This window comes from Pseudopipra pipra, chromosome 2 (genome assembly GCF_036250125.1).
Source record: "Pseudopipra pipra isolate bDixPip1 chromosome 2, bDixPip1.hap1, whole genome shotgun sequence".
Classification (NCBI taxonomy): Eukaryota; Metazoa; Chordata; class Aves; order Passeriformes; family Pipridae; genus Pseudopipra; species Pseudopipra pipra.
Genome location: NC_087550.1, coordinates 43,729,449 through 43,748,379, shown reverse-complemented (window position 1 = coordinate 43,748,379; position 18,931 = coordinate 43,729,449). Strand labels below are relative to the sequence as shown.

The following is an 18,931-nucleotide window of genomic DNA, read 5'->3' as shown; positions in this document are numbered from 1 at the left end:
TTTCAGAGAATTTTCTGCAAAAGCATAGGCTTTAAAGATACAACTCATTACTTTCTAGCAGAGTGGCTACTTTTTGCTGTCTTTGTTTGACAGCAGAATGGTTACTCTGACATTGACTTCAAGATGTGTCACTGATCATTCTTAAACTGCATTTCATCTCATACTGATACGATTCAGAAGAAACACATGTAAAAGTGTACACTTCTACTCTGCTGTTTCTCAGGAGCCCATATTGCATCCTTTAGAGGCAGACATATGATTATATGAGAAGAATTTCATCCCAGTTTCCTGCATGCATAATTTTGATAATAGTGAATTATTGGGCCTGGTTTTATAAATTGTGAAGCCTCAAACCACAGAAGCAAGAGGCATTGTGGCATTCAGTTAGTTTTCTGGGATCCTTATAGTCAAGTGGTTCTTTTTTGTGGTTTTTTTTCCTCACACTGGGAAGGGAGGCAAGATCAGACCCAGCCTACTGAAGTACGGAGGTGTTTTTCCATAAACTTTCCAGATTTTCTTAGATCTATACAAAGAAATGTCCTTGAATATTACTTTCTACCACCCAAAACTACAAAAGATCACAGATTGAAAGCGTGACTGGGAAGTAGTGAGTGAGTCGGCAGTGCTGGAAGAAGAGAGCACTGCATGGTGGACAGTAGTTCTGAAACTCAGCCTGTCACCTCTTGGTGTGTCTGTCATAGCTTGGCTGATGTCCTCCAAATGGAAGACTCAGAAACAACACACCTTTTGTCTTGTTCTAAGCTGAGTTTCTCAGGAGCCATCTCTTTTGTGTGCTGAAGAAAAACTTAGAAAAACGGAAAATTTTAGTACCTTGAGATCACCTTTTATTCTAACTATACATACCTAGCAATGCTTTCTTAATGATTCTGTACTATTAGCACAGATCTGTAATGACTGATCAGTCAGTCTTGCTTATTTAAGTGGATTAGGAAATTCTGTAACAAAACAGTCGTATGTGTGTTATTTTCAAAATACAAAATGAATACAATTAGCAAAGACATAATTGGTTTTGACAATAAAAATACTTTAATATATTGCTGTCAGTCTTCTGAATGAATATTTTGGTTAATTGAGCTCTATAGTGTTTAATTTTAGGTCATGAGGTTGTCTGTCTATGTATGTAAATACATATTTGTTGCTAGATTGAATCACAGGTTCCTAACTATTTAATTACCCTTTTTTTATCCAGAAAATGCTATTTTCAGTGCTCATTTTCAATTAAGAAACTACAATTCAGCAGAGAACTTTTATGAATGAAACAAACGGTGGACATGCCAGACTACTGAATATGCTTGTTTGGTGCTTTGCAGGGTTCTTTGTTTTCTTACAGTTACATCATAACTGTGGTTTATGAGCACACAGAAAGGTCCATGTTTGCCTAGTGAATTCTTTTCAGGGATTTTTTTGGTTATAAACTAGATTTGGAAAGTTTACATACACACACATACACATATATATAGCACATGAGTAAGAATTCAAATTGTTTTGTTTTTCTTTTAAGTAGCATAAAGACTAACAATTACATAAAGAGCAGTTTTAAGATCAGTCATAGAGGAGAGCATTTTTTTGCTTGTAATCATAATGGGTGACTGCTGAAAGGTCGTAAGGAAGAAGAATGTGTGGTTTGGGAAGGGTTTTGAATGCTGAGAAGCTGACTCCTTTTAAAACCAGTGCTGATAATTAATGTAGTACCTGAAACTTTTTAACATAAATAGTCAGAAGATTATTAAAGAAAACAGAACCAAGTATCTTTTTTTTCCCTGTGCAGTTCTAAATGATCTGGATGACCAGCTGGCCCAGGAACAAGTCCAGGACCCATTGGACAGGACAGTTTCTACTAGCAGTGCATCAAATGTCCAATCCAGTGCATTCCCTACTTCAAAGACACAGATTGCTAGTAGGGGGCAACAGAGAAATGACTGGAGTGACATGCCTAGCACATTTTTCCCAGATGGACTGAGAACACTAAGGGCCAAAGATGAACACAAGATTTTCATCAGACCAAGGAAATTACACAGTGCATATATAAATTGGCACCAGACAGCCTTTCAAGAAGATTGCAAATGTGGTGATCCAGTCGATGGGAATTCTTATCTGCGTCGCAGAAGGCTGTCTGCCGTTTCTTTCGGAAGGTCTTCAGAAGGTAGCTTATATCCCCCTTCTGTAACACAGAACAGTGGATTTAGGCACAAGAGTTGTATGAACAGGGATACAGCTGGCAGAAGTTACTCTGTATGTTCCCTTCAGAGATGTTCATCATCAGTATCTTCTGACCAGCTATCAGCGTCTAGTTTACAGCATCCATTGGCAAGGGAGAGCAAGAATGGTTTTGTACCAAGGTTTGGTCGGCAGAACCCAAAGAGAATTCCTCTGTCTTCTATTGTATGGAACAACACACCAGACTCGCCTGGACAAGCATCAATTCCAGAAAAAATGTTTAGAACCCAGTCACTGATGGAGTTTCATGCTACAGACCGTGGTAGATATCCCGGCTCTTTGCAAGAAACAAAGAAATACACATGTTACCACTCAAAACACCACTACAGAAGATCTATTTCAAGCAGTAGTTGCTTTAGTAGAGTTAGCTGTCCTGACGAAGCTACTTCTCCATTGCCCTTTGATAACTGGGAAAATTATCCTTTATATAAATCAGAAAATAATCTCTCTAGATCCTACTATAGAGATATCTCTTCTCATGGCAAGTTGTATGCAAACAAAAAAAGTTATTCTTATGGAAAAAAAGACAGCTATCCTTCCTGGGCTGATATTCCTCAATGTTACAGTGATGAAACATTTCTTTCCCCTGAGGCCAACTTTGAAGTGTTTATGGCTAATTTAAATGAGCAGCAGTGGGCACATACAAAGAATGCCAAGTTTGGTTCACAGCGCCTGGAGAACGATTTTCACATGTACTCTCCAGAAAATACAAGTGTCAAACAGAGAACAAGAAGTGCAAACAGAACTTTCTCAGAATTCACTGAGGGCTGTCAGCCTTGGCTAAGTTGTAACTCTTCAGTTTCTTCATCTAGTATCAGAACTGATGAGTCAGTTTTTTCTAATTCAAAGGACCAAACAAAACCTGCAGGACTGAACAGGAATTTAGCTGTTGTTACCCAAAGGAGTACTAAGGCAGACTTTACACAACTAGAAAAGGCTGAAGATATGAAAGGGGCAGATGAAGACATGCCATTACAGTCAGTTCCTCAACAAGCAGATACAAGCTATATCAGCGCCCAGAGTTTTTCCTCTAACAGCCCTGCTTCTGCCATGTGGCAAAGAGATGTATCTCTCTTTAACAAAATGACATCAAAGAGACAAACCCAAGTCACTGCTAGAGGAGATACTGCAAAAATTTATACATCAAATGGTGATAAAAGAAATGTACAAATGAAGGAAAACGATTCCCCACCCAACAGTGGGTTCAGTCAGCCTCCCTGTATTTTGCTAGCTGATGAGAGCAGGAAGGAACCTTTTCTTCCAAGTCAGAAAGAATGGGAACATAATCTGAATTATGCAGCACAAAGAGAGAGCATCAAACAGGATAATTGGAGTGCAGAAGCCATTAACCAAGCCACTCCAAAGAGACAGACCTCAGTGCTGAATGTTGCTTCTGCACCATCCACTGAAAAGTTAGCAAACTGTCAAGGCAGGTTGTCCTGTCCTCCTGGATGCTCATCTAGCTGCTCACAAAGCTCTCCACAAGCACCAAGTAGCTCTTCAGTAAATTGCACAGTTACTGACTTTCAAGCAGAAGGGGAAAATACAGCTCAAATGAGCAGAATAGGTGTTACCAAATGGATTTCACAGAAAACTTTGCAAAATGCAAGCACTTTAGGTACTAAGGACTGTAATGGACAATTCACTACTAGTTCTCCACAAAATGGAAATTCTGAAAATATTTATATGCATAGCTTTGATGGAGATCCCAATACCTCTGAAAATAGTTTAAGTTATTTTTGCCTTGAAAAAGGAAGTGGAAAAATAAGGAGTAATTCACCTCGTATTGAAGGGCTTTACAAGAAAGACAGCTTGCTGAGACATACCAGTAGCTGCAGTATTACTGGCTCCCCTGGTAGAAACAGCTCCAAATCTCCTGACCCTCTTGTTATTTATTATACCTTGCCTAGAAAATCAGCTAGCATTGCTGGTAGTATTATGTCAGATATGCCCATCTCTTTACCTAGGCAAAGTAGAACAACATGCGATTGTTTAAAATCTGAAACTCCGCATAGAGCTGACGCCTTTTATTCTAATCAAAGAGATGTGTCTTGTTTAGACTCAAAACGTTCTTTTTCAACATCAGCATCATTAAATGCTGGTAGAAGTAACAAAAATTGCCCCAGTCCTTTAACCAAAAGTATTGATTCAGTAAGTAGTAGTACATCAGTTGATCTGACAGACAGATGTAAACATCTAAGCAGAAGAGAATCCTCTGTGTTTTCAGATTATAAGGAGGGGGGAAATTTTTTGCAGAAATATAAAACCACAAGCACATTTACAGTTTGTGTTGATGAAGATCATGTCAAGTATCATGAACTAGTTTCAATTTATTACACATTACCACGGAGGCATTCAAGAACATTTTGTAGCCTCTTTAGAGATAATACAGAGGATGCAGATTTACCTTGTCCCAAAGAAGATGCTCAGTCACCAAGAATACAAAACAAGAAAAATGAAGATCATGTGAGTTTAGCAAATGGTTTTTTCCCCACTACTTCAGAAAAAGAAGAGCCTTCATATTCTTCAGACCAAGTATCTTCAGCTCTGGTCACACCTCAGGACTTAAGAACTGCTGTTGATAGTGAAGAAGAGAATTCACACTTATCCCCTAGCTTCGAGAAGTCAGTGAGTATGGTAAATAGCAGGAAAGATAATTCAGCAGATCTTTTATTAGCAGAAAATGTGCTTTCTGGCATGGTGACAAAAGAAATTTCTCTTAGTGGTCCACAATCCACTGCAATAGTGGCTAAGTCCAGTAAGGCCATTTCCAATGCTTCAGGCAGCCAAAATGCAGAAATATGTCTAAAAGAAAAGGAGAAAATTTTACAAAGAGCCACACCACTAATGTCCACCCCTCCCAAGCCAGGCAGATGTTTAGAGAATCCTATGTATTCTACTTCAACAAATAAAAATATTATACAGAAGGGAAACTCTGAAAGCTGCTGTCAGCCTCCTAAAGTGAATACCAAGAAAAATCTGAACAGTTTACTCCTCCGCTCAGGAGAGAAGAGTTCTCTTGGAAGGAGTGGTAAGACAGACCATGCTCCTGTGGAAGACATATACAGGGATAGTACCCAAGTCAAACAGAGAGTAAATTTCCTACAGCAAACCACCCCTCTGTATAATAATAAATGCAGTGGACTGCAATTAAGGGCTGACAGTTCAAGAAAAAATGCAAATTATTTAAACTCGTGTAGCAAAGTGCTTTCAGAGTCTCAGACCAAAACATCTGAGGTAAGCACAGCTTCCAGGGCTGATCCTTTACTTCAGTTAGACAAAGTGGTTGCCACAGATACAGATGAGGTTAAGAATTCAAAAATTAAAAAAGGGCAAAACTCACAGAGTATTCAGATGGATAAAGTTTATAGTGGTTTGCAGGAATCAGAAAGGCACAGTGAAGGCTGCCTGAACATTAAAGATAAAGTCTTCAGGGTTACACAAGATCAGAAGTTAACACAGAGTACAGAAGATGAGAACAAGCTTCTCTCTGATTTCACAAGAGACAAAGTCAAAGATATAGAAAAAAGGAAAAACAGACCATCAATTAAAAATAAACTGGCAGCTGTTTACAAAACAAGTCGAAAATTTTCAAGTAAAAATTTACCTCCCAAACCACACATAAGTAACATTTTTTCACAGAACAATGGAAATGCCATTTCTTTGGAGGTCAACATGTCCCTTGACTCGATTTCAACAGATTCCCATCAGCCATTCTTGCAGTCGGACAATGAAAATCAGAATCACAGTCTGGACCCTGATAAGAATACACCAAGACCAAGAACAGCTGAGAATAAGACTGAAAATCATAATGATCCTTCTTTGGTTGTTAATAACACCAGCCGGAGGTCTTTTACAAGCTCATACACCCAGAAGGAAGCCATCAGTCCCAAAAAAACTACTGTGAAAGTGGAAAACAGGCCAAGACTCACAAGCCTATTTCCAGATAAAGCAGTCACCACAAGAAATAAGAACTCCCGAACACTTGATCTCAGGTTAGAAAGCAAAAGCCAGCCCATCTGTCCCAGTGCTGTTACATCGGACCCACAGGATGATGAGAAAGGAAGAGCTAGCAGTCGTGCCTGCACTCCGCCCTTACCAGTTTTAACTGACACAAACTCAAACACCCCTGCAAATAGCTGCTTGCAGGCAGACACATGCCAGGAGCAAAACTTGACTTCCAAGACAGCGCTTGGTCAGTTTCAAAATACCTCTCAGTCTGCTAGCTTAGAAAATGCTAACCTCAATAGCTATCAGTTGCACAGAAGTCATGCAAAAAGTCAGCGTGAGCGTCACCTTTCTGAGAGTATTTGTGCTCGAGATTCCCTTGAGATCTCTGCCTCAGGAAGCAATATTCTACCAAAAGATGGCATACATGGGAAGAGATTTAAATCTTACTCAGAGCTGTTGTCGTGTGACGAAAATGAAAACTGGGCATCAGATAATGAAAAATATTACAGCACTAGAAATTTGATGTATCCATCTGTTGAATTTGGTATATTTGGCAAAGAACAACAGTTGGCTTTCCTGGAAAACATCAAGAAGTCACTCACAGAAGGGCGATTATGGAGACCTTGTCTTCTTAATAACCCTGGTGCTTTCAGAGATAGAGAGACCTCTTCTACAAACAGGGCTGAGCTTTTGAGCTCAAGTTCTGCTGGGAGCAAAATGTCATCGGCTGCTTCATTGCCCCGAGAGCTGACTGATATCTATGGGGAAGACCCAGCCGCTTATTCGGACTCAGACAGTGATACCACCACCGATGATGAATACTACCTAGATGAGGTAGATAAAGAATCAGAGCTGTGAAGGGATCATGGTACTAAGACAACACAATAGCGCAGTAGTTTCTGGGCAGGCAAAAACATGTCAAATACTTTGAGCCCATTGTAGTGCTACTCTAAATTGGTACAACTTCATTAGTTTCAAAGAAGTTAGTATGTTACATTTCCCGAGCATTTGACTTTTGTATTAAACATGTGGCTTCACTGTTGCTGTTTCTCCTAGCAGGGAAAAAGAATGTTTAAAAATCCCTTCCCAAAATAATAGAAGGTAAACAACTGTGGAGCTTTGGGCAGTATAAGTCCAGAGATGGCTTTCCTCTGAGTCAGCAAGCAGTGGTTAGGCTCCTGCCAGCTACACAGTGCTGGAATGGATAAATTCTAGTTTGAGCTACTTTTTCTTACAAAACTTAAAACCAAGAAGTTGCTTTGCTGATAAATTGCTGTTTCTCCGATTTTCCTCCTTTATCAGATCAAGCAGGATAATGCTAATCCATCCCACTGAACAAACACTCTCACAAAATGAAACCTGTTAAAATTTTTACAGTGTATCCTGGGAAGCATAGCAGCAATGTCCCCCATGTCATTTGTTCTGCTGTGCAGTCAAGTTGGATTCCACACCAACACTTTTCAGCATTACAAGAGCAGTGAGAAATTTGAGTTGCAGAAGTGCTGCTAGTGCAGGAGAAACAGCTCAGCACAGGGCACAGCACTGAAAAACTCACTGAAATTCCTGAGGATGTTAACAAACACAACTGAGCATGAAAATCTGCTTTCCAGACACAGGAGATTCATAACTGGCACAGCTTTGGTTACAGTTGACATGATTGGCCAGATTTCTGCCTTTGACTTAGATTAATTTGGATTAATAGTCCAACACTTTAAACCATTCAAAATGTAAAAAAGATTTACCCTGTCTATTTCCTATACTAACCTCATGGGTTGAAACCTAATTTGTCCTAGTAATGGGAAGACAACCATAACCAAAACAACATGTGAGGTCCCAGGGTTCTCCAGCTGCCTCTGCCTGGCTGGTCTGGGGATGAGGCACCTGCAGCCACTGGGGTCCTTCAGGGAAGCACCAGCCGGCATGGCCCAAGGGAGCACTTGGCTGGGGCGCAACTGGGCCATACAGACTGGTAGCCTTTTACCTACAAAGTAAATGAAACCAGTAAGAAATGCTCTTTGCCTTTTGCTAAATTACCGTCCCTTTTTGGTATTTTTCAACTGTTTTCTGCTGTGACCATGGTACTCTTCATCCTCCAAACTGAATGGATGTAAACATTTTCCAGTGGCTCTTCTTAAGCCACACTAATAATGTAGTACTATTACTCAGTAGCCAGAACTTGTCCCTGGCCATTAAATTTCTAACTGAACTTTGATCTATTTTTATGAAAAATCAGAAGTGTCTCATCGAACCAGAAGATAGTATTTTTAAATACTTATACATTTACTTCTACTTTATTTCTAATTTCACATAGGGTCTCAAATGATGATCCATATTTTTATACACTTTTTCATTCAATAAAATATCCATAGGAGAGACATAATTATATTTTTGTAACTGGAAGGACAGTATACTGGTATTTTAAAATAATGTATTTTACACAAAACAAGCAATACTTGTATCACTGACTACTCCACAAGAAACTAAAATATGAAAATACATAGTAGGTAACAGGTATCATTTGTTTATATTGTAAACTTCGTTAAAGAAGTGGGTCTATAGTTCAAATCTGTACTGATATATAAGTAGCATTACTTTATGCTGGGGTAATTTGTCTTTTGTTGTACATAGAAGGACAATAATATAAACTATGTATTTATAGTCATAATTTATCTCTATGACATGCCTGTTTCAGAAGGAAGCAAGAGTATGCTGACATAAGTAATGCTGGAAGGAAATGGGTACTGTATAATTGCAGTTTTGTAAAATGTGGTATTCTAAGGAGAAATTATGTTTTTCTGTAAATGGCTCTATTTTCTATGTACAGGATTCTGTAGAGTACGACAATAAAACCAGCTGAGTATCTCTGCAGAATTTCTGCTGCTGTACATTTCTGCAAAATACATTAATCCAAAATGCCTACATAAGGTAAAGAATAATAAAAGAAATGTTTACAAGAGAAGTAAATGGTCATACAGTTTTTCTTGACTAGAGGTGGACGGTTTAGAACATTTTTATTTGTAAATATTTTTACAAATATTTTACTTGTTCAACAGTAGCTGGATTAAGTTCTCACCTTGCTGGCAAAAAATGAAATTTTTTTTCATTCGCTACGTTGTGTATGTACAGGAAATCAAGTGGCTTGATTTAATGTAAGCTAGTAAAAACTGCTTTTGGTTGTAAATCAGTTGTGGAAGACTTCAGCCTGTTGAGGATCTGCAAATTAGAATTTACACTGGATAACAGTATTCTGTTTTAACAGTCAATTGCATGAAAACATAGGGAGAAATACCCTTTGAATAGCAATCAGTTTCATTCAGTTTAGCAGAGCCAGATTTTGACACTGTCACTCTTCCAAGCTTTTTCTTTGGCAAAAATACATTCTATAAATATTCATAATTTATAGGATTTTCATATTTAAAACTATTCGTTTGGAATAAATTCTGTATTCAAATGAAAAGCTATTGTCACTGTATTTGTTTTTCATTTACTGTGAACGCCATAGACTATTTAGACAGTATCTTAGGATGGTTGCCATGGTGCTGATGGCCAGCAATACCATGGTTTTTGAACAGAGCAGCCAGCCAGCGTCCATCGTGCAGCTGTAGCCCATGGTCGCATCAGCTGCATGGCTCAGTCCTGCCTCCTGCAGAGGAAGAATGGGCTGCCTTCTGTTCTGCCAGCTGATGAATCTCCAGCACACAAATAGTTTTACATCAGTGGTAGAATCTTTACAGTAGACATATTAAGTCCTTAGAGAGCCATATGCCTACAACTTACCTTCAGGAGCTAATACTCCATGTAGGGGCCAAGGGTGGTATTTGATGAGTAGTTTTACAAGGTGATAAGCTCCACGTGAAAATCCCTTCAGCTGTAATTAGGTCTGGGTGAAATCTGGCTGCCACGTGCCGTGTGATGGTGTGTGAGACTCATTACAGTCTTTCAAGTTTAATTACTACAGCCAGTATATGTGGTACATGAGCTCAGTGACACAGGTCCCTCAGCCTGGTTTCAGAAGGAAACGTGGTTTATGAACTAAGGTGGTGTTTCTGTCTAGACCTCTGTCCACCTATTATGTCATGCATGTCCCCAGATGATCTTTGAGCTTTCTACCATCTTAATGACATTTGAGAGAAGGGACAGAAATCTCTTGGTTTCATCAAAGGGTAAGTCAGGGTGGGAGTGATCTCAAGAGGTCTCTGGTCCAACCTCCTGCTCACAGCAGATTGTCTTTGAGGTCAGGGCTGGCTGCCCAAGTCTTCATCCAGTTGAGGCTTGAAAATCTCTGAGGATGGAGACTGGACAGCCTGTCTGGCTGTTATAGGACATGTTATGGACATGTTATAGGCTGACCATCTCTTCTTTCAACTCATTCCAGTTGTCTCTCATCCTTCTGCCCTGCACTATCTCATGATCTCCCTGGGAGCACTGGGGGCTTCTGTAAGGCCCATCCCCTCATCAAAGATATCTCTTAACAGACTTAACAAGCCCAGATCTCCCAGCCCTTCCTCACAGGGCAGGTGGTCCAGACCCACCATCTCAGTGGCCTCCCCTGAATTTGATCCAGTTTACTGATGTCTTGTATTGTGGAGCCCAGAGCTGGATGCAGGTCTAACAAGTACTGAGTGGAGGGGGATAATGACTCCCCTTGACCTCTGTCTTTGCCCCTGTTCATGCAGCCCAGGCTGCTGTTGGCCATTGTTGCTGCCAGGACATCAGTGGATGGCTGATGTCCCTCTCACTGCCCACTGGGACCCCCAGGGCCGTTCCCTCAGAGCTGCTCCCAGCAACTGGTCCCAACCCATACCAACACAGGGGTGGCTCCTTCCCAGGGACAGGGGCTCAAAAGCACCAACAGGCCCTGACTCCTCCACTCCTTAGGGCTCTGTCTGCCCTGCCCATGGCTCAGGACACCATTTCAGCCCAGCTTGGAGCCATCAGTCCCTGCCCCACTGATGCTGTAGGACATTGGTCTCCATCTCTCCACTGCCTGCCTGGCCAGCCATGGGCCCCACCAAACCTGGCCCCACCCACAGGCTGACATCCCCAGGACCAGGCAGCTATGCCAGAGCTGTGTCTGACCCTAGTTCCCCTCACAGGGACTGATCCTGATCTGCAGATTGATGTCCCTGCCTGACCTCAGCCCTGCCCTGTCCACACAGCCTGCTGGGTGATGTGGCCTCTCAGCTGCCCCAGATACTATTTGTCACAAGCAGGGCAGGGTGATGTCCTCCTGGCAGCCATGCTGCTGTGCTCCTCAGTCTCGCTCCCAGGAAGCAGACTGTCCTTGGTGTTCATTGGCACCCAAGTGCAGGACTCCTGTTGAATTTCATGTATCATTCCTTCACTCTGCCCTACGTCCCTCAGGATGGCAGCCCTGCACTTGAGCAAACTGACTAATCCCCCTGTTTGGCATTGTCTGCAAACCCAGTGATGGAGCTCTCCATCATTTCATCCCAGGCCAGGTCCCTGCAGTACTCCCATTGCCACCAGCCGCTGGGTAGTGACAACACATTAACCAGCCTTCTCAAGGCCCAAGCAACCATCCTGGTGGTTTTTACCCATCTGGTTGTTTCCCATCCAGACTATAACTTGGGTACAAGGGCGTTGTGGGAGCCAGTGACAGACAGCTATGCTAAATCCAAGGTAAACGACATTTGCTGCTCTCTCCTCATAGAATCATAGAATAGTTTGTGTTGGAAGCAACCTTCAAGATCATCTAGTTCCAACCCCTCTGCCATGGGCAAGGAACATCTTTCACTAGACCAGGTTGCTCAAAGCCCCATCCAACCTGGCTTTGAAATCAGGGTCGGGTCATCCACAACTTCTCTGGGCAACCTGTGCCAGTGCCTCACCTCTCCCATATTGAAGAATTTCTTCAAAACATCTAATCTAAACCTACTCTCTTTCAGTTTGAAGCCATTACCCCTTGTCCTATCACTACATGTCCTTGTCGAAAGTCCCTCTCCAGCCTTCCTGTAGGCCCCCTTAGGTACTGGAATATGCTATAAGGTCTCCCTGGAGCCTTCTCTTCTTCAGGCTGAACAACCCCAACCCTCTGAGCCTGTCTTTGTAGGAGAGATGCTCCAGCCCTCTGATCATCTTTGTGGCCTCCTCTGGACCTGCTTTAACAGATTCACATCCTTCCTGTGCTGAGGACCCCAGAGATGGACGCAGCACTCCAGTTGGGGTCTAACAAGACTGAAGTAGAGGGGCAGAATAGCCTTCCTTGACCTACTGGCCCCAGGGTTTTGATGCAGCCCAGGCTGTGATTAGCTTTCTAGGCTGTAAATGCACATTGCCAACTCATGTCCAGCCTCTTATCCACCAATACCTCCAAGTCCTTCTCCACAGGGCTGCTCTCAATTCATTCCCCGCCCTTCATCAAGCCATTCATCTGCAAAACTAGTTTATTGCCAAAGGCAATTAGGTCTGCCAGGCATGACTGGCCATTGGTCAATCCACACTGACTGCTCCCAGTCCCTTCTCAAATGTGCTCCCAGCTGGTGCAGAAGGAGAGGAAAGCTGCCCTCGCTGATCCCTGCACTGACAGCCACAGCCGGTGCTGTACTTACCTGGCCAAGAAGCACGTACATAACTCCAGTTTAACACTACACAAGTTTTCTCTTGCCTGTTAGGAATATTACACTTGGTACACAGTGGAAATTTGTGGCTATCCAGAGGGAATTGAGGAGACTCAAGACAAAAGCAAGGAGGAAACCAGACTTGATAATTCCCCTTTCCAAGAACCTGTTTTTCATGATCTGTATGCACAGAGACTTGAAGTTCGTGTTATTCAAAAACAGGCAGCATTCATTTGTGCTCTCATTGCTTTGCATGTGAAAATCCAGGCTTGCCCAGAAGCTTGATTTAATTCTCCTACAGCCTTACAAGCCCTCCCATCTACTGACACACTGAAATACTTTCTAGTAGCAGCAAATGCTTCTAGTAAAAATGATAAAACAACCTAAGGAGACAAATCATTGGAGTTTTTTCCCGCTGTACTTGTATCCCAGCATTTTAAATCCATGAAATTACTTTGTTGCTAAACTTTCTAGAGAATAATGCAGTAATCTCTCCTTCCCCATCACCAAACATTACTGCGCTAGGGAGGCCACCAGCAACATCTCCTCCACAGGCCTCGGAAGCACTTGAGCGTGGGTGCATGCCTGAGCTGTGCTGGGGCAAGGCATGAGCTCGGCCTCCTCCTCGGGACAGGGAGCTGAGCCCAGGGGCAGGGAACAACATGCCAGTGCCTCCCAACAGGGTCCCCGCTCTGTCCTTCACTTCAAATACAGTCACTGTAGGAAACCCTAGAAACAGCAGAGGAATTTTAAATTATGTCGGGGGTGGGGGGGTGGTTGTCCTTTGACAGCAATCTCTGTAAATAAGCTGGCACGGGGAGTAATAAGCTTTAGAGAGAGATGATTTCTTTCCTTTTTAAATTCCAGACCACCTGTTCAATTGCCGGCTGAATTGCATCCTAACCACAGGCAATGTGTTGTTGAGGAGAAGATGACACACATGTACTAATCATCAGCCTTTCAGCGTGTCCTGCACAGCGCCCACAGTCAGGGAACGAAAACCTCTCGGGACAGGCAAGCGCTGGGCGCAGCGCAGCCGCCTGCAGACTAGCGGGTCCGAGTCCCGCTCCTCGCTCTCACATCGCCTTTTCTGTATTTTCCGTGGCTCGTGGAAAGCGCACGGCTCCGAACCCGGCCCGGCGCTCCCGCCGCCTGCTCCCCGCCCCGCGGGCCGTTCCCTGTGCGGGCCGGCTGAGCCCCGCAGCACACGGGTTCTGTCGGGGGAAGTTCTCGGCCCCCAAACGCCCTGGGCTACATCGCGGGACGGTCCGTACACGAGTCCTGCAGCTGGTCCCGGGCGGCGTGGGGGAGGCGGAGGAGGAAAGGCGGTGCCGGATTCAGGCGCCCGGGGACAGCCCGGCCCTTCCCGCGCCTCCCGCCGGCTCTGCCCGGCCCCGGCCGCGGCCCCGTCGGGCCGCCCCGCGGGGCGGGGAGCGGGGACGCGCAGGTCTGGAGGAGGGCCTGGCCCCCCATTCCGAGCGGACGCGGCCAGGGCGGCGCGGCGGGGCTTGGCGGCCGAGGGCGATGGGGGCCCGCGGGTCGCCGCTGCTGGTGGTGCTGCTGGGCGCCGCGTGGCCACTGCTGCGGGCGACGGAGCCGGCGGACCCCGTGAGCGCCGAGCGGAGCCTGGCGTGGGGCCCCGGGCTGGACGCGGGGCTCACCCTGCCCGTGCGGTACTTCTACATCCAGGCGGTCAGCGCGGCCGGACACAACTTCTCCCGCTCCCCGCCAGGTACCGTACGTGTGCTCGGGGGCGCGCAGGGGCGCAGGGTGGAGTCCCTGCCCGGGGCTGCGATTTCTCCGCAGGAGCTGGACGGAGCTGCCTTCGCCTTCCCCTCTTCCTTCCTTACCCACTTCGAGCGCTCGCTCTGCGGTCGCTGGGCCCGGGCTGCCCCCCGCGACCGGTCCCGCATCGCCCAGTGCGGGTCAAGACCTCTTCCTTCTTCTGGTGCAGCCCAGTGCCTCCTCCGCGGAGCTCTGCCTCTCACCCTTGGTCTCCTGTACACAGTGTGGGATTTACAGCAACGAACCAGCAAGCTACAAATAAACCAGTGCTCCTGGAGCTAGTGGATGTAAGATCACAGTACCCTGTTGGCAAGTGATAACGCAGTTATCTTTAATGGTGCACGCACACCAGTTGCTTAAAATTTCTGTCTCGGTCAGCACGGCCCTCTGGGCTCCGTTATCCTACTGCTGCTCCATTAAGGAGTAATTTTCATCTGTTATTTACTCAGCACAAGCACACACCATCCCATGACACTTCTCCTGAGGGTAAGAATTGGGTTTGTTCTTGCAGGCCAGCCATATTCTGTCTGTCAGCTGCTTGCTGCTGCAAGTTAACTCCACACACTCTATATGAACAGTTTAAATTTGGAATAAAAATTACTTCTGCATCGCAGATTCCGTAATGAAGATGACCCTGAGATATCCCCAGTGGAAATCCCATGTTGCTAATTTGTTAAGTAGGGTAGAAGCTACTTATTTTGCTCTTTGCTGTTCGTATAGATGGTACTGAGAGGGTATCTACCAAGTATGCACAGCCTCTTGGTGTCTTGCAGTTTGAAGGCTGCCACTTGTGAAATTGAAGAATAGACATACAAGTTGTCTTCAGTCTGACAGATGCTTCACGTCTGGACTTTCTCCAGCTGCTGTTACAGCTTGTTGCTGGATTTCAGCGCAGTTTTGTAATTGCACACAAGAATGCGACTGCACACTCACTGCCAGTGAAGTGGAGGCTGATTTGAGCTGCACAGGGGGAGCCTTGGGTTCAAGCAGGTTGCTAAAGGTGAAAAAGTGTCAAGCTCAATTGGATTCTCATGCTAGTTTAAAGCCTTCAAGATAAACTGGTAGGACATGGGTCCTGAGAACATAGTTTTGACCTCAGTGTGTTCATGTGCGTTAATATTTATGTTAATAAATTCATTGTCCCAGGAAAGTTTCCAGGTCCCAATGCCATCTGGCATGGTGTGATCTCCATTCATACAGCTATAGCCTCCAAACCAAGACAAAGCATGCGTGCTGCTGGCAGGGAAGAGCAATGGGCTCGGCCTGTGCTGACTGCTGAGCCATGCCAAGAATTATTTAGGAGAGTGCCAAGGATCCTTTAACGATTTAGAAGTACAATTGATCATATTCCAGTGCATGAGCACTGTTTAATGTATTCATATGGACAACAGGCTACAAACTTCCATTCTCAAATTATTTTAAATATTCAAATTCTATCTGTAAAATGTGAGCAAGAATTGCAATGAATAATATTTATTCAGACACTGCTTTCCAATATAAATTAAATACATCTCAAAATATCCCTGTCAGGATAGAAAAATAAATCTGCATTGTCACCTCCATTGCACAAACAGAAGCACTGCAATCAGAGCAGGAGTGCTGCAGTTAAGACTTCCCATTCGTAAAATTTGTGCAGATCTATTAAATTGTGTTTTGTGAGTATGAGAATTTCAGTCAAATAGGTCAGTACGTACTGGAATTCATTATGAAACTTGCATAGTAGAATTAGCAGATTTTAAATCCGGATTAGTTTTCTGAGTGTCAAGGCTATTCAGCAGAATTGACACACACCACTGCACATCACACTGTGATTTCAACCCAGAGGCTGTAACTCTTTGACCCATCTTTGTAGGAAGATGCCAAATGATGCAGAATTCACTGTTTCCCTAGAAAATTTGTTCCAAAGATTAAAAAATCACAGCTGAAAATATAGTACTTTGTTTTAGTATGAACTGCATAGATTTTTTTCTTTGAATACTTGGATTACCTCATCCTTCTTTTCTGCTGAGTTTTCCCTTAGGTTTAACAGCTGCCAACCATGTGTTTATGTACCATTGACCATGATAAACTTAGCAGTTAACTGTTCTTCAGATGATCTACATGCTTTGCTAACAAATATTTTTAAGGCCTCACAGGTATTCTTGCAGGTTTTACTGAATACTTTCAAAGAGCAGTGGCACACTTCTTCCAGCTCGTTGCTAAACAGAGTTAGTGCCTTTCAGTTAGTGTCTTACACTCACCTTTGTCCCTGGGCACTGCAGGACCTCCCTCGGGTCTGATTGACCATGATGCTTGGGGTTTTGTGAGGGTCGCACACGACTTCTTACCATGACCTGTATTTCTTTGCTCCTGGATATATGTTCTCACATCTGACTCTGTTAAAGTATATGCTATTCATTCATATGCTTCTTCTTTGACTTCCTTCTCCTCCAAGAGAAAAAAATGCATTAAGCAAGTGTCATCATCAGGATTTCTTAAAATATCCTATTTTGACTGTGTCTGTATTTTTCTTCAGTATTTGGAAATTATTTATTACTTAAAATGCTATCCCAGACATGTTTTCAGGGTAACAGAGAACTACTAATGGTGATGATTCAAGAAAGACATATTTTTCTTTTTGTCATTCCTTTGGACAGAGAGAAACAAAAAAACATAGGTGAAAGTACCATGGTAACCTTAGTCCAATTAAAAAAAAATCAGCAAAAACCTGCTATAATTAAATACTTCAGTAGTACTTAGAGGCCTTGACCCCACTACACAATGAATGTTGTAAATCATAAACAGAAATCCTGTTGCCTTCAGTGAATGATTTGTACTTACATTAAATATTCAGTCTCCCCTTTCTTCCCCCCTGCTTTCAGTGGGGTTAGCTTTTTCCTGGGGAGTTCTGTTATCAGGTCACTTCCCTTATCAAATGCTTCCTGTGTCTGAAGTGTCACCAGCTAAAACTAACATATCCTTTGGGTAGATCTGGAGCTCCTTATATCTCTAGAGTGGTGAGGACATAATCAGCAGGGAAAAAGATCCACATAGTTATTTCCTGTAGGTGAGGACAAGGAGATCAAATTCAATAGTAGTTGACTTGGGATTTCTCAATATTCACTCATTTTTTATGACAACTGAAAACTTTGTTTTCTCTGGTAGGAGATCTCTATACCCAGTGAAAATGCTGTTTTATAAAATGGGTAGAAAGAGACAAAGATGTGATACTAGAAAGCTTATTTTCTCTGTGATCCTACCTCATGACATGCTCTGGATTTTAAGGCTTTTTCATCCAAATAATGGTAGGTGATAGTCATAGGGGGAGAATACTTGGTTAATGTCAGCCACTTTTAAGCAAGTTGAAAAAGGTGGTTGTGACGAGCAGTGACATTTAGAGGCAGAGATGTCCATTCCTTCAGGAGAGTCGTCTAATCTGGAGGCTTTTGCACAGTAGTTGACTTGAATACAATTTCAGGATGCAGTGCTCTACGGAAGACATGATTGAAAGACTCCTGCATTATCACATCAGTGCCTTTATTTGTGGATGGAAGTGTAGAATTAACTGTAACATCTCAGTCGTTTAGTGCTGTTGGGACACATTCAAATTTTAGTAACACCTTGATTTTTGTCTGGATTTTTTTTGTTTCATTTATTTCTGTATACTACTTGGTGGTAACATTCATTGTATTTGTTTGGTTCACAGTGCTTAGACTGTAACATTTCGTGAATAATCTGTCCCCCTCTTTTTTTTTTTTTTTTAAGAATAAAGTTATTGTTGACCACTTGTGACTGAAATATGGGAATATAACAGACTTACATTTATGTGTACTCTTCCATAAAATATCCCATACCCAGTTTAAAAGTTATAGTGCATTAATGATGAAATGCTGGTGGTCTTTAAGCACAGGTCAGACAGGTGTCCAGGGAACGTCTGTTATCATTCTCTTATCCCTGCTTTTCAGTAGCTGGGACTTTAAATGTGCAAGACAGTCAGCAGCAGCCCAAAGCTGAACAATTTGTATCTGACTCCTGCATGCTGCAACTGCCTTTCCACAAGCTGGCAAGTATTCTTTTCTCCTGTTATTTTAAGTTAGTTTCCTGTCTTTCTTACTCTAGAGGAAATTATTTTTCCTCAGGGCACTAACTTGAAAACTTAGTATTAAACCTAATCTTAGCTTCAAAATACTGTTAAGCTTTCCTTCTATCTTGTAATCAAATATTTAACTTTTTATCTCCACTTAGAGGTTTACCATTTATAGGTATGTGATGGGCAAGAAAAGTTGGTAGGGTGATCTTTCATCACTGGAAATTAATCTTACCAACTTGGTATAATTCTATAAAATTCTAGTGAAAAGTTAAATAAAATTCCGTGGTCTTAACCTGGAAGAGTTTGC

The 18,931-nt window shown here is 43.1% G+C and overlaps 1 protein-coding gene across 10 annotated transcripts in view; it reads left to right on the top strand.

The window, feature by feature from the left end:
- LOC135409557 (protein O-glucosyltransferase 3-like) overlaps positions 1 to 18,931 on the top strand; it is a 64,237-nt gene that overhangs the window by 31,591 nt on the left and 13,715 nt on the right. For 6 of the 10 annotated variants that reach the window (XM_064645242.1, XM_064645241.1, XM_064645243.1 and 3 more), the window contains one exon: positions 1,790 to 9,646. The exons of 1 other annotated variant lie outside the window; for it this stretch is intronic. In XM_064645242.1, the coding sequence (XP_064501312.1) occupies positions 1,790 to 7,047 (5,258 nt within the window). In that variant the 3' untranslated portion in view covers positions 7,048 to 9,646. Of the gene's footprint in view, positions 1 to 1,789; positions 9,647 to 14,193; positions 14,503 to 18,499; positions 18,598 to 18,931 lie in introns of those variants that run through there. 3 more of the 10 variants (XM_064645251.1, XM_064645250.1, XM_064645249.1) reach the window with 3 other exon arrangements.